We start from the raw sequence: 16364 nt of genomic DNA on the forward strand, positions 1-16364 counted from the left end.
CCTAAATTTTCAGAAATCTCATCTGGAACCGACCGAATGTCTTCAGTTCCTAGGTATAATACTTTATACAGTGTCTCAAAAGATGTTTCTTCCGATGGACAAGGCCTTGGCTATTCAGGCTATGGTCCGCTCGGTCCTCTGTCCTCACAAGGTGTCCATACATCTTTACATCCGCTTACTGGGCAAGATGGTGGCTGCTTACAAGGCAATTCAATATGGCAGATTCCATGCCCGGCCATTTCAACTGGATCTACTGGACAAATAGTCCGGTTCTCACCTCACATGCATCGGGAAGTGTCCTTATCTCTGAAAGCCCAAATTGCTCTATTATGGTGGCTACAAGGGCCTCACCTGGTAGAGGGCAGGAGTTTCAATATCCACTCGTGGATTCTACCAACGATGGATACCAGCCTCCGGGGTTGGGGGGCTGTGACCCAAGGGGTCCAGTTCCAGTGGATATGGTCGAGACAAGAATCGGCTCTGCCGATAAACATCCTGGAACTCAGGGCAATTTACAATGCCCTTCTGCAGGCTTTTCATCTCCTGAAGGATCGAGCGATCCTGGTTCAGTTGGACAATGCCACGGCAGTGGCGTACATAAACTGACAAGGGGGACAAGAAGTAGGGTGGCGAAGTGAGAGGTGTCAAAAATCTTCCTCTGGGTGGAGGCCAACACAAGGGCCATTTCCGCCATATTCATTCCAGGTGTGGACAACTGGGAAGCGGACTACCTCAGCAGACACTACCTCCATCCGGGGAAATGGGGCCTACATCCCCAGGTGTTTCAACAGATAATTCACCGGTGGGGCTGTCCACAGATAGATCTGATGGCTTCTCGTCTCAACAAGAAGCTATGCCATTACTGTTCCAGAACGAGGGATCCGCAGGCTGTAGCAGTGGACGCGCTGACGACACCATGGATGTACCAGTTTGTGTACCTGTTCCCTCCACTACCGCTGATTCCAAGGGTGCTAGAAAGGCTATGAAGGGACAGCGTTTAGGCAATTCTAATTGCCCCGGATTGGCCTCGACGGGCGTGGTACTCTGACCTCCTGTCCATGTCTCTGGAGGATCCCTGGCCTCTGCCGCTCCAAGACGATCTTCTTCAACAAGGCCCATTCATCTATCCAGACTTACAGCGGCTACGTTTGACGGCTTTGTATGTTGACAGGGAGATTCTAGCAAGAAAGGGTCTTCCCTCCAGGGTTATTTCCACCATGGTCCAGGCCAGGTAGATGGTGACGTCAAAGCATTATCATAGAATCTGGAAAAAGTATGTTTCCTGGTGTGAAAGTAGAACGGTTTCTCCCGTGGAATTTAGAATTGGTCGTTTTCTACTTTTCCTGCAAAAGAAGGGGGGGGGATATGGGCCTACGTTTAGGCTCCATCAAAGTCCAGATTTCGGCGCTCTCTATTTTCTCAAAATCAACTTGCCCTGTTGACAGAAGTACCGACTTTCCTGAAGGGAGTTCTTCATATACAACCGCCCTTTGTACCTCCCACGGAACCGTGGGACCTCAATGTGGTTCTGTCCTTTCTCCAATCAGACTGGTTTGATCCCTTACATAGGGTGCAGTTGAAATTTCTCACCTGGAAGGCGGTGATATTATTGGCGTCTGACAGGCATGTCTCGGAATTAGGAGCCTTATCCTGTAAGAGCCCTTATTTGATTTTTCATGAAGACAGGGCGGAACTGAGGACCCGTCCTCAATTTTTGCCTAAAGTGGTGTCAGCCTTTCATGTGAATCAGCCTATTGTGGTTCCGGTGTTGTCTGACGCTTCCGTTGGCCCTGAGTCCTTGGATGTGGTCAGGGCTCTGAAGGTTTATGTCAAAAGGACGGCCCGTCATCGGAAATCTGACTCCCTGTTTGTCCTTTATGATGCCTCCAAGATTGGTCAGCCTGCTTCTAAGCAATCTATTGCTCGTTGGCTCAGGTTGACCATTCAACAGGCCTATACGTCGGCGGCTCTGCCCTTGACGACGTCTATTCTAGCCCATTCGACAAGCTCGGTGGGGTCCTCTTGGGCGGCTGCCCGTGGTGTGTCAGCCCTACAATTGTTCCGAGCTGCTTGGTCTGGTTCGAACACTTTTGTGAAATTCTATAGGTTCAATACTTTGGCCAAGGATGACCTTCAGTTTGGTCAGGCAGTTTTACAGGGGTCTCAGCACTCTCCCACCCATTTGGGAGCTTTGGGACTTCCCCGTGGTAATAAAGTACAAGACCCCAGTATCCACTAGGTCGTAAGAGAAAATATGAATTTAATACCTACCGGTAATTCCTTTTCTCCTAGTCCGTAATGGATACTGGGCGCCCGCCTCAGTGCTTCGTTCCTGCTTACCTGTGTAAGTGTTTGGTTGGACCGACGTTGCGGTCCCATTCTGTTGTTTGGACAGCCATGCTATCCGGGTTAGGTTGGTGTTACTATCCTCTGTTCTGGTTAGCACCCTCCTTTCGTGTATGGTTGTGTGTTGGCTTGTTGCCTCACCGCTGTTGTATTGTTGTTCTCTCGTGTTATGTCCATCTCCTCGGGCACAGTTTTCCTAGACTGAGTCTGGTAAGAAGGGCAAAAGGGGAGGAGCCAGCACACACATACACACACTAAAAGTTTTAAAGTGTCAGGCTCCAGTGGACCCAATCTATACCCCATGGTACTAAAGTACAAGACCCCAGTATCTACTACGGACTAGGAGAAAAGAAATTAGCAGTAGGTATTAAATTCCTATTTTCTGTCATCCTTAGGTTCAATTGTGGTCACAGGATTAGCTTCTGTTTGTCCACGTATTTTATGATTGCCAGCCACCAGAACTGGTTTTGCCTATTACATTGACCATAAATAATTTGAATTGGTCCTGGACCACCAATCCAAGGCACCCCTGCCAGTTCCCTGAGGCACCCAAGTGTGCCGCGGCACAGTTTGACAACCACTGGTGTAGCCATTTCATTATGATTCACTGACTGTTCTTGCTAATGGCTCCGCCTTCACGGCGTAAGATCCAGGGCAATGCCTGATAGAGGATGCATCCCGTCCGCCGGTAATACATACCGAACTCCCTGGTAGAGGTCAGAAACAGCCAGGTGCCCCATTGCATTAACTAATCTCCATGGCAAACCTTATTTTATCTAGTTTATTTACGTATATATTTGTGAATTCTACAGAATACTTTATGTAAGGCAACTCACTGTAAAATAACTAGTTCTTTTAATTTCATTTAAAGATAAAACCTTCATCATAAACTCCAATGATAATATTATACAGTACATATAGCCAATGTGTACTTTTATATGCAGGTTTTACTGTGTATTTGCAAGTTGACACCTTTTTAAAAAAAAAATATAAAAAATCCTAAGTACATGTAAGTTAAGTGTGGACTATGGGGCTCATTCAATTAGACGCAGACTAGGCTGCACAATGTTTTACCTCTGGTACAAGTAGCAACTTTTTGCTATTCAATTAGAAATCTGAGTTACATTAACACAAGTTTCAGTGAAAGTTAACACGGTCTTTCCTTCGCATCTACATTAGGCGGAAAGTAGGGAAGACTCTTAATGTTAATATAAAAATGATGACAGGCACAGTGCTGTACCCCAGGACACCCCTCCCAATGAATAATAATGTATTGAGGTTTTCATGTCTTTTTCTATTTTTTTTTTTTTTTTTTTAAAGCTGAAAAATTTGTTTGAGTGGGACATGTATGTTGGGTGTTGTATTGATTTAAAAGGGCATCAGGGGTGTAGTATGGTTTGCCGGCGGTCGGGGTCCCCTTCCGGCGCCGGTATGGTGGTTGCCGGGGGCCCGGCCGCCGGCAACCTGAAGAACACCCGGGCATCAGATGTTATTTGCAAGTGTTTTTTTTTCTTTTTTTTACTTTTGACATACGTGTATAGGGATGAGGTCATGTGACCGATCACATTGCCGGCATACAGAATGCTGACCCACAGAGTGTGAATAGAACCTGTGGTGAGCCACCGAGCCCGCAAGGGACTTTGTTGCGCTCGCCCTTCCCCGCCGGCATTCTGCTGCTGGGATCCCGCGGCCGGTATGCTGACCGCTGGTCTCCCCAGCGCCGGTCTCCCAGATACACACTTACAAATTGCTATAGAGACACTTTAATGTCCCCCACACTACTAGGCACACATTTGCCAAGATACACTTGCTGACTATCCTTTTCCCATCTTTTGTAAAAGTTACAAAAAACAACCATGTGACACAATGGGGTGGATGTAATGAAGTCTGGGTGGAGGTGCGGGTTCCCATATGAACTCAGGTGTTTTTTAAAGCGGCTATAGTTTACAAAGTGTGGTTTTACCTTGTACACGATTGCCATTAAAATAAAGTCAGAGTTTAGCCGGGAACCCGCACCTCCGGCCAACTCAGACTTCATAACATCCGGCCCCATTTATCTTGTCCAATGCTTTGCTTCTACACTGTCCTGCTATCGTTGTTTCCACTTTTTTGGGGGGGTTCGGGAAGATTTTCCCACTCTTTCAGACCTCGCACTGCAGAATTACCGTGTAACATTGCCGCAATGACTTGCTGTTTGTAACTGAATTGTGCAGAGTATTGGGAGGGCACTTCTTAGGCATATCTTGTGACGAAAGTGTGATGGTAACACAGGACTTCACACTACGGAACTCGCGGCTCATTGGAATTGGCCCCATATATTGTAGAAATGAAATGTGTCAGCAGCTTATAGAAGAGATTGCCCTCACTAATTGTACCTTTATATATTTCTAGACTGTGGCACACAGCCTGTCCGGGAAAAGACAATGAAGTGATGGTGTTTGGCGGCAGTAAAGATGACCTGCTCTCCTTAGATACTGTTAGTATACAGGATAATCATTTGTTTTAATGATGAAACATGTTGTGTACCGTATAATTAATTTTGTGTTTAGCCAGGAGTTACCGTGATTGATTACATTCAGATAATGATAATAGAGATTGTGCAACACACAGATGTCTTATGCATTGACGGTTCTACTTACTAAGCCTTGGACGGAGATAAATTATCAGCCAATCAGCTCCTAAGTGCCATGTAACAGACTGGATTTGAAAACTGACAGGAGCTGATTGGCTGGTACTTCATCTCCATCTACTTTATCTCCATCTAAAGCTTAGTAAATAGACCCCTGAGACTGCTGTAAACTTCTTGGTTAAAGAATAACAAGCGCACAAAGACATGATAAAATACCCAGTTTTACGGCTGTGTTATGAAAAGTCGACCGAATGTAGACATGGACATTAGGTCAACAGGAAAAATGTTGACATTCACAAATATGCCGACATTTAATAATGTGGACACCAGAATTTTCCCATACAATTTTTTGCCCTACATACAGTTGTTAACTCTAAACCTAAATATAACAGAAAAATGTGCTGTCAACCGTTTTATGTCGACATTAGTCAGCATTCAGTTTTTCTTGTGTGTGGTGATCCCGATACAGTGGTTTGCCCCTAACACTTCAGCGGCCCAAAGTTGTGCTCTTCCTCCCTGATAAGGTGGCTGAGTCCCATTAACATAGATAGGAGCATCTACAAGACAGCTGCCTGGACTGGGCTTATGTTGGGAAGTGTCAGGAGGGCAATGCTGAGCTGTTGAGGTATTTTAGGAGACCTCGGGAGCATTGCTATGTTTGTACAATTATACTTTTAATGATGTATTTCTGCAATCTACTGAAACTTGGGCCTAATTCAGACTGGATCGTGGCAGCGATTGCAGTCTGAATCCTTTTATGGAGTGCGCACACGCACCCCGGGAGCCCAGTGAGGTGTTACGGCTGCAATCGACCAGGGACGCGGCGGTTAGCCGGCTGCCAGCACAGCTAGCATGTGCACTAGCTGCGCAGGCAGGGAGCTACTCACCGGGTGCGAAGGAACCGCCGCCATGCAATGCTTTCACACCCCTGCGGGGCGGCAGAGCCAGACATGCGGGGCGGACTATCCCTGTGCTGGGCATCCACCCGCATGTCTGAGAAAATGATCGTAGATGTGCTAAATTCAGGTCTGAATTAGGCCCCTGGTGTACAGCTAGTTCTGGGTGCAAATCAAACAAGTATTGTATAGCTTTATGAAGCATTTCCAGTCAGGGAGCTAGCAGTGAGTCTTTATCTCTGTATTTTATTATGCATACTTTATAGTAAACACATGCAAGCTTCTACGCTGTAACTGGAGGAATCTGCCGCAAACTACTTGTCAAAATGTAAACTAATTCTCATAAAGTTACAGACAAATACGTGGCTTAGTTCTGTGTTTGATGCAAAGGGTCATTCGTTACAACACTTAGTTCATCCCCATGAGGGTGCAAACAGGCGTCCCTTCATCTCATATGCACCTCTCAGAATAGCACAGACTTCTGGCTTCATGCGTAGACAGGATATCTTGTGTGTATTCGCAAGGTAACTGCCCTGTGGACACCCAGAATTGTCCATTTCTCAGATAGAAGCGGAAGGTAACTGCCCTGTGGACACCCAGAATTGCTCATTTCACAGATAGAAGCGGAAGGTAACTGCCCTGTGGACACCCAGAATTGCTCATTTCACAGATAGAAGCGGAAGGTAACTGCCCTGTGGACACCCAGAATTGTCCATTTCTCAGATAGAAGCGGCTGCATACGGAGCCTCAGAAAATTAGAATATTGTGCAAAAGTTCATTTATTTCAGTAATTCAATAAAAGGTGAAACTAATATATAGACTCATTACATGCAAAGAAAGATATTTCTTTTTTTTTAAACTTTTTTTTTTTATTTACTCCAGGAGAGACAAAGAGATATACAATACAGATTCAATTGCATCATTCAAAAAAATTCAAAAAGAAAGATATTTCAAGCCTTTATTTGTTAAAATTTGGATGATTGTGGCTAACAGCTTAAGAAAACCCCAAATCCAAAATCTCTGAAAATTAGACTATTACATAAAATCAATAAAAACAAAATTTAAATACAGAACTGTCGGCCCTCTGAAAAGTATTATCATGCATATGTACTCCGTACTTGGTTTGGGCCCCTTTTGCATGAATTACTGCCTCAATGCGGCGTGGCATGGATTCTATCAGCCTGTGGTACTGCTGAGGTGTTATGGAAAACCAGGATGCTTCAATAGCGGCCCTCAGCTCTTCTACATTGTTCGGTCTCATGTCTCTCATCTTTCTCTTGGCAATGCCCCATAGGTTCTCTATGGGGTTCAGGTTAGGCGAGTTTGCTGGCCAATCCAGCACAGTAATCCCGCGGTCATTTAACCAGGTTATGGTACTTTTGGCAGTGTGTGCCTTTTTTCTGCAGCAGGGTACACTGGTATTCCACAGGGAATAACATTGTGGGGGGGTGGTGGGGAGGGGGGGTTGTAGAGTAGGATCTTGATCCGAGGCACCAACAGGCTGAAAGCTTTGACTGTTCCCAAGATGCACAGCACTACCTCCTCTATAACCCCGCCTCCGTGCACAGGAGCTCAGTTTGTAAGTTTGTAACAGGCCCTAAGAAGAGATATTTTAAAGAAGATAGAAGACTTCAAGGGCTGCAGCAAAGACACTCTAGTGCTTGATATCATTCTGATATCTCCTGCTGCAGCTTCATCACCTCCCCCAGCGGCGCTGTATACTCCCGCGTCCCTGGTTGCCGGGTATTTACAGCGGAGGCTCCGGTTCTTCACCCAGGGCACACACACTAACCAAAGTTTTCCGGGATCGCGTGGCCACACTCAGGGAGGAGGTAAGAGGGTAGAAATCGCGATCCGCCACGGCCATTAGGAGGCGCGCTGTGCACGCTGGCTTTGACACTGTGGCAGTACAGGGTCCCCACTAGACCACCGGGGCAAGAGCACAGGTCGGATTAGGCTATAATCCATTTTATTATGGCCCGCAGCACCCGGTGGTGAAGTCCAGCAAAGGGATAAGGCTCTGGCCTGTAGCCCCTCCCCCAGCCCCTGGGCGCCAGTAAGAGTAAATGTTCCCGCCCTGGAGCTGCATCTCTCTGTCGCCCTCACTCTCCGTCAGCGTTTGGGCACCATTACACACAGCTGCGCTGATTCTGGGACTGCTGGGTGATGCCTCCTCTGTAAAGCCGCCTGCATCATCAGCGCTGTGCATTTACAGGACACTGAAGTATTCTATATGTCGTTTAGACAGTGTTAGTTAAGAACAAGTGCATACTTCAGGGTTATTTAGTACAAGTACCCTGTGATATTCATCCAGTTTTTACTGGGCATTGATATATCTGTTTATATACATAGCATTACTCAGTAATAGTATTGCTAGTCCAGTGCAGTTTTATTGTTTGTCATAATTCCTGCATTGTACATGTGACTATGTGTGTGTGCATATAGCTGTTGGGTGATCTCTACTCCATGTATCTCACTCCTACTGCTATCCCTATATTCTGTAACCGTAAGGGGCTCCGTGCGTCAGGGTTATTAGATAAAATAGGTATTTCACAGGATATACATATTTTGTATTTCTCTGACGTCCTAGTGGATGCTGGGAACTCCGTAAGGACCATGGGGAATAGCGGGCTCCGAAGGAGGCTGGGCACTCTAGAAAGATTTATGACTACCTGGTGTGCACTGGCTCCTCCCACTATGACCCTCCTCCAAGCCTCAGTTAGATTTTGTGCCCGGCCGAGGTTGGATGCACACTAGGGGCTCTCCTGAGCCTTTAGAAAGAAAGTATAGAAATTAGGTTTTTTATTTTCAGTGAGACCTGCTGGCAACAGGCTCACTGCAGCGAGGGACTAAGGGGAGAAGAAGCGAACCTGCCTGCTTGCAGCCAGCTTGGGCTTCTTAGGCTACTGGACACCATTAGCTCCAGAGGGATCGACCGCAGGCCCAGCCTTGGTGTTCGGTCCCGGAGCCGCGCCGCCGTCCCCCTTACAGAGCCAGAAGCAAAAAGAGGTCCGGAAAATCGGCGGCAGAAGACATCAGTCTTCACCAAGGTAGCGCACAGCACTGCAGCTGTGCGCCATTGCTCCTCACACACACTTCACACTCCGGTCACTGAGGGTGCAGGGCGCTGGGGGGGGGCGCCCTGAGAAGCAATAATAACACCTTGGCTGGCAAAAATACCACAATATATAGCCCCAGAGGCTATATATGTGGAAAATACCCCTGCCAGAATATAGGAAAAAGCGGGAGAATAGTCCGCGGAAAAGGGTCGGAGCTATCTCCCTCAGCACACTGGCGCCATTTTTCCCTCACAGCTCCGCTGGAAGGAAGCTCCCTGGCTCTCCCCTGCAGTCTACACTACAGAAAAGGGTAAAAAAGAGAGGGGGGGCACTAAATTTAGGCGCAGTATACATTTATATAGAAAAAGCAGCTATAAGGGGACATAACTCAGTTAGTCCCTGCATTATATAGCGCTCTGGTGTGTGCTGGCATACTCTCACTCTGTCCCCCCAAAGGGCTTTTGTGGGTCCTGTCCTCTGTTGGAGCATTCCCTGTGTGTGTGCGGTGTGTCGGTACAGCTGTGTCGACATGTTTGATGAGGATAATGATGTGGAGACGGAGCAGATGCCTTTAGAAGGGATGTCACCCCCTGCGGGGCAGACACCTGAGTGGATGAGCTTATGGAAAGAAATGAGTGCACGTATAGACTCCTTACATAAGAAATTTGACGACATGCCAAATATGGGACAGCCGACTTCTCAGCTCGTGCCTGTCCAGGCGTCTCACAAGTCATCAGGGGCTCTAAAACGCCCGCTACCTCAGACCGCAGACCCTGATGTCGACACTGATACTGACACCAGTGTCGACGACGATGAGTCTAACCTGATGCCCACTAAGGTCATTCACTGCATGATTGAGGCAATGAAAGAGGTGTTACACATTTCTGATATAAATACAGGTACCACTAAAAAGGGTATTATGTTTGGGGAGAAAAAACTACCCGTAGTTTTTCCCCCATCAGATGAATTAAAAGAAGTGTGTGAAGAAGCGTGGGCTTTCCCTGATAAAAAATTGGTAATTCCTAAGAAGGTACTAATGGCGTTCCCTTTCCCGCCAGAGGATAGGTCACGTTGGGAAACACCTCCTAGGGTGGATAAAGCGCTCACACGTTTGTCTAAAAAGGTGGCACTACCGTCTCCGGATACGGCCGCCCTCAAGGAACCTGCTGATAGAAAGCAGGAGGCGATCCTGAAGTCTGTATACACACACTCAGGCATTATACTTAGGCCAGCTATTGCGTCAGCATGGATGTGCAGTGCTGCCGCTGCGTGGTCAGATAAACTGTCAGAAAATATTGACACATTAGACAGAGACACGATCCTGCTAACCATAGACCATATCAAAGACTCAGTCTTATATATGAGAGATGCACAGAGGGAAATCTGCCGGCTGGCATCTAAAGTAAGTGCATTGTCCATTTCTGCTAGGAGAGGCTTATGGACTTGCCAGTGGAAAGGAGATGCAGATTCTAAAAGGCACATGGAAGTTTTGCCGTATAAGGGTGAGGAATTATTTGGGGATGGTCTCTCGGACCTAGTTTCCACAGCAACGTCTGGGAAGTCAGCATTTTTACCCCATGTCCCCTCACAGCCTAAGAAGGCGCCGTTTTATCAGGTTCAGTCCTTTCGGACCCAGAAAAACAAGCGTGGAAAAGGCGGGTCTTTTCTGTCCAGAGGCAGAGGTAGGGGAAAAAGGCTGCAACAAACAGCAGGTTCCCAGGAGCAAAAGTCCTCTCCCGCTTCTTCTTCCAAGTCCGCCGCATGACGGTGGGGCTCCACAGGCGGAGCCAGGTACGGTGGGGGGCCGCCTCAAGAATTTCAGCGATCAGTGGGCTCGCTCACAGGTGGATCCCTGGATCCTTCAAATAGTATCTCAGGGGTACAAACTGGAATTCGAGGCGTCTCCAGGCCACCGGTTCCTAAAATCTGCCTTGCCGATTGCTCCCTCAGACAGGGAGGCGGTGCTAGCGGCAATTCACAAGCTGTATTCCCAGCAGGTGATAATCAAGGTACCCCTACTTCAACAAGGCCGGGGTTACTATTCCACACTATTTGTGGTGCCGAAACCGGACGGTTCGGTGAGACCCATTTTAAATTTGAAATCCTTGAACACATACATTAAAAAATTCAAGTTCAAGATGGAATCGCTCAGGGCGGTTATTGCAAGCCTGGACGAGAGGGATTACATGGTATCCCTGGACATCAAGGATGCTTACTTGCATGCCCCCATTTACCATCCTCACCAGGAGTACCTCAGATTTGTGGTACAGGATTGCCATTACCAATTCCAGACGCTGCCGTTTGGACTGTCCACGGCACCGAGGGTATTTACCAAGGTTATGGCGGAAATGATGATACTCCTTCGAAAAAAGGGAGTTTTAATTATCCCGTACTTGGACGATCTCATAATAAAGGCGAGGTCCAAGGAACAGTTGTTGGTGGGAGTAGCACTATCTCAGGAAGTGCTGCACCAGCACGGCTGGATTCTGAATATCCCAAAGTCACAGCTGGTTCCGACGACACGGCTACTGTTCCTGGGTATGATTCTGAATACAGTCCAGAAAAAAGTGTTTCTCCCGGAGGAGAAAGCCAGGGAGTTGTCATCTCTAGTCAGAGACCTCCTGAAACCAAAACAGGTATCGGTGCATCACTGCACGCGGGTCCTGGGAAAGATGGTAGCTTCTTACGAAGCAATTCCCTTCAGCAGGTTCCATGCCAGAATCTTTCAGTGGGACCTGTTGGACCAATGGTCCGGATCGCATCTTCAGATGCATCGCTTAATAACCCTGTCTCCAAGAACCAGGGTGTCTCTACTGTGGTGGCTGCAGAGTGCCCATCTTCTAGAGGGCCGCAGGTTCGGCATACAGGACTGGGTCCTGGTGACCACGGATGCCAGCCTTCGAGGCTGGGGGGCAGTCACACGGGGAAGAAACTTCCAAGGACTATGGTCGAGTCAGGAGACTTCCCTTCACATAAATATTCTGGAACTAAGGGCCATTTACAATGCCCTAAGTCAAGCAAAATCCCTGCTCCTACACCAGCCGGTGCTGATCCAGTCAGACAACATCACGGCAGTCGCCCATGTAAATCGACAGGGAGGCACAAGAAGCAGGATGGCGATGGCAGAAGCCACAAGAATTCTCCGATGGGCGGAAATTCATGTACTAGCACTGTCAGCAGTGTTCATTCCGGGAGTGGACAACTGGGAAGCAGACTTCCTCAGCAGACACGACCTCCACCCGGGAGAGTGGGGACTTCATCCAGAAGTTTTCCAGATGCTGGTAAACCGTTGGGAAAAACCACAGGTGGACATGATGGCGTCCCGCCTCAACAAAAAGTTAAAAAGATATTGCGCCAGGTCAAGGGACCCTCAGGCGATAGCTGTGGACGCTCTAGTGACACCGTGGGTGTACCAGTCGGTTTATGTGTTCCCTCCTCTGCCTCTCATACCAAAGGTATTGAGAATAATAGGAAAGCGAGGAGTAAACACAATTCTCGTGGTTCCGGATTGGCCAAGACGAGCGTGGTACCCGGAACTTCAAGAGATGCTCTCAGAGGATCCGTGGCTTCTACCGCTCAGACAAGACCTGCTACAGCAGGGGCCCTGTCTGTTCCAAGACTTACCGCGGCTGCGTTTGACGGCATGGCGGTTGAACGCCGGATCCTGAAGGAAAAGGGTATTCCGGAAGAAGTCATTCCTACGCTTATTAAAGCCAGGAAAGATGTTACGGCAAAGCATTATCACCGCATATGGCGGAAATATGTTGCATGGTGCGAGGCCAAAAAGGCCCCAACAGAGGAATTTCAGCTAGGTCGATTTCTGCATTTCCTGCAAGCAGGAGTGAATATGGGCCTAAAACTAGGCTCCATTAAAGTACAGATCTCGGCTCTGTCGATTTTCTTTCAAAAAGAACTAGCTTCAGTACCTGAAGTTCAGACATTTGTGAAAGGAGTGCTGCATATTCAGCCCCCGTTTGTGCCTCCTGTGGCACCTTGGGATCTCAACGTGGTGTTGAGTTTCTTAAAATCACATTGGTTTGAAAGTGGTCATGTTATTGGCCTTGGCTTCAGCCAGGCGAGTGTCAGAATTGGCGGCTTTATCATGTAAAAGCCCTTATCTGATTTTCCATATGGATAGGGCAGAATTGAGGACTCATCCCCAGTTTCTCCCTAAGGTGGTGTCAGCGTTTCACCTGAACCAGCCTATTGTGGTGCCTGCGGCTACTAGGGATTTGGAGGACTCCAAGTTGCTAGACGTTGTCAGGGCCCTGAAAATATATGTTTCCAGGACGGCTGGAGTCAGAAAATCTGACTCGCTGTTTATCCTGTATGCACCCAACAAGCTGGGTGCTCCTGCTTCTAAGCAGACTATTGCTCGCTGGATTTGTAGTACAATTCAGCTTGCACATTCTGTGGCAGGCCTGCCACAGCCAAAATCTGTAAATGCCCATTCCACAAGGAAGGTGGGCTCATCTTGGGCGGCTGCCCGAGGGGTCTCGGCTTTACATCTTTGCCGAGCAGCTACTTGGTCAGGGGCAAACACGTTTGCAAAATTCTACAAATTTGATACCCTGGCTGAGGAGGACCTAGAGTTCGCTCATTCGGTGCTGCAGAGTCATCCGCACTCTCCCGCCCGTTTGGGAGCTTTGGTATAATCCCCATGGTCCTTACGGAGTTCCCAGCATCCACTAGGACGTCAGAGAAAATAAGAATTTACTCACCGGTAATTCTATTTCTCGTAGTCCGTAGTGGATGCTGGGCGCCCATCCCAAGTGCGGATTGTCTGCAATACTTGTAAATAGTTATTGCTAACTAAAGGGTTATTGTTGAGCCATCTGTTGAGAGGCTCAGTTGTTTTCATACTGTCAAACTGGATATAGTATCACGAGTTGTACGGTGTGATTGGTGTGGCTGGTATGAGTCTTACCCGGGATTCAAAATCCTTCCTTATTATGTCAGCTCGTCCGGGCACAGTGTCCTAACTGAGGCTTGGAGGAGGGTCATAGTGGGAGGAGCCAGTGCACACCAGGTAGTCATAAATCTTTCTAGAGTGCCCAGCCTCCTTCGGAGCCCGCTATTCCCCATGGTCCTTACGGAGTTCCCAGCATCCACTACGGACTACGAGAAATAGAATTACCGGTGAGTAAATTCTTATTTTTTCTCTGTGTTTTTCAGTCACATTTTACCTCAGAAATCCTCTGTTTGTGCTGTCACACTGCACGGGGGGTATTATATCTGCTGATATTGTACTGTGTCGCCTGTGGTTTACTCTTTCATATCATGTCAGCTACAGGGGACGATGGGTCTGGGGCTGATTCCGCCGTGCACAGTTATGATGTCCCAGATGCATTTGAGGATAACATGGCTGCGGAGGGTTTAGGTTTTGGGGGTTCTGTACCCCCAGTCAGTTTGTAACAACGGGGGCACATCAGGGCCCGCCTTGGTCTGCCTTTTCTAATTTACTGACTACGCTGTTAACTAGACTTGCGCCCCCTATGGGACCTCCTCTGCCTTATCAGCCTTATATGGTCCTTGCGGTTAATCCGCCATGGACAGATGCTCTGTCCACTCAGTTACAGCACTTGAATAACTCTTTGGATAAATGTATTCTTGACCCTCGCCCGCCTAAGACTAAACCTAAGAAGTTCTCTAAGCGGGCTGTTACTTCCTCTCAATCCACGCATGTTCCGGATACCTCTTCCGATGAAGATGGCGTGTATACTGACCCCACAGACGTTTCTGATGGGGAATCTGTTTCACAGGTGGATGTTCCTGATCTATTAGAGGCTATCAGGCTCATTCTACAGATTGATGATAATCCTGAGCCTGCTACCACAGCTAAGAAACCGGACAGGTTCAAACGTCAGAAGTTTACTAAATTGGTTTAACCTCATTCTGACCACTTGGTTGACATTCGTCAGGAATCCTGGGAGAACCCAGGAAAGAAATTCACTCAGCACAAGAAGATGCTAGGCTGCTATCCTCTCGCTTTTGACTGACGTACATCCCTTCGGATCAGGTGAAGGCAACAACTCTCAGTTTAGTGGTACAATCCCTCCTGGACACCAGAGTGGTAGTGCCGGTGCCTCTGGCTCAGAAGGGCAGGGGGTACTATTCAACGCTGTAGTGTTCCTTCTAGGCTGTTTCAGCAGGGTGCTGCACCCTGCCCATTTTTGAAATGTGAAAAAGCACCCTGCCCATTTTCAGTGCACCATGCAGGACCATAAATTGCCCTTTTGTATACAGAATGCAACAGTCAGATTGCATGTTACAATGTTGTCGTCTGCTCCTTGCCCACCTCTGAAATTGGAACACAATTTCTATCCTTTAGCCAACTGGATGGCAGAGGAGTCACTGTAAATAACACAGCACTCTGATAAAGAGCTAAAGAACAGGCTAAGCAGTGAGCATGTACTGCTTACAGTATTTCCTTAGTAGAACAGACTTATTTTTTCCTATCTATTTTAACCCATTGTTTAACTTTTCTGTTTTATAACACATAGAAGACTGGACATATACAATACATATACAGTATGTTTCTCGGTACAGATGTTAGGTGTCTTATATGTATGCATGGGTATATGATTTACTAAGGGCAAAATGTATGTACAAAAACTATAAACATATGCGCTATGCTTTGTGCGCAAAGCGTCACATCAAAAATGTGCCCTTCAAAATAAAAATGTGCCCTCTTCAATGCTCAGCACCTGCCCTAAAAAAATCCTAGAGTGAACACTACGCTGTTCCTAGTCCCCAAACCGAATGGTTCCTCCCAGCCCATTCTCACCCTCAAATCTTTGAACAAGTTTGTGAGGGTCTCCAAGTTTCGTATGGAGACCCTTCGCTCTATTGTCCTGGCTTTGGAACCAGTCGACTATATGGTATCCCTGGATATACATGATGCTTACCTACATATCCCTATTGCCATGTCACATCAGCAATACCTGCGGTTTGCTATTGGCAATCTCCATTACCAATTACGGGCCTTACCGTTTGGTCTGACCACGGCTCCGCAAATTTTCACCAAGGTCATAGCAGTTATGACGGCTTCACTCCGCCGTCGGGGTATCCTGATCTTGCCGTATCTGGACGACCTACTGATCCTGGCCAATTCCCCAGAAGTTCTCCTCCATCATTTGGATCTGATGGTCCATTTTCTGCAAGCCCACAGGTGGCTCATCAACTGGAAGAAATCCTTCCTGGTCACTTCCCAGAGCATGGTGCATCTGGGAGCGTTGTTGGACACACACAACCAGACGTTGTTTTTGTCACAGGAAAAAGTCCTGAAGCTTCAGGACAAGATACGTTGCTTCCTCTCTCGTCCGCGTGTGTCGATACACTCGGCGATGCAAGTACTAGGCCTCATGGTGTTGGCTTTCGACATGGTGGAGTATGCTCAATTTCATTCCCGCCCTCTGCAGAAACTGATTCTTG

The 16364-nt window shown here is 47.6% G+C and overlaps 1 protein-coding gene across 2 annotated transcripts in view; it reads left to right on the plus strand.

Moving 5' to 3' along the window:
• KLHDC1 (kelch domain containing 1) overlaps nucleotides 1-16364 on the plus strand; it is an 87850-nt gene that overhangs the window by 49590 nt on the left and 21896 nt on the right. For both annotated transcript variants that reach the window (XM_063947546.1, XM_063947545.1), the window contains exon 11: nucleotides 4738-4822. In XM_063947546.1, coding sequence (XP_063803616.1) covers nucleotides 4738-4822 — 85 coding nt within the window. The remainder of the gene's footprint in view (nucleotides 1-4737; nucleotides 4823-16364) is intronic.

This window comes from Pseudophryne corroboree, chromosome 12 (assembly GCF_028390025.1).
Source record: "Pseudophryne corroboree isolate aPseCor3 chromosome 12, aPseCor3.hap2, whole genome shotgun sequence".
In the NCBI taxonomy this organism is placed as follows: Eukaryota; Metazoa; Chordata; class Amphibia; order Anura; family Myobatrachidae; genus Pseudophryne; species Pseudophryne corroboree.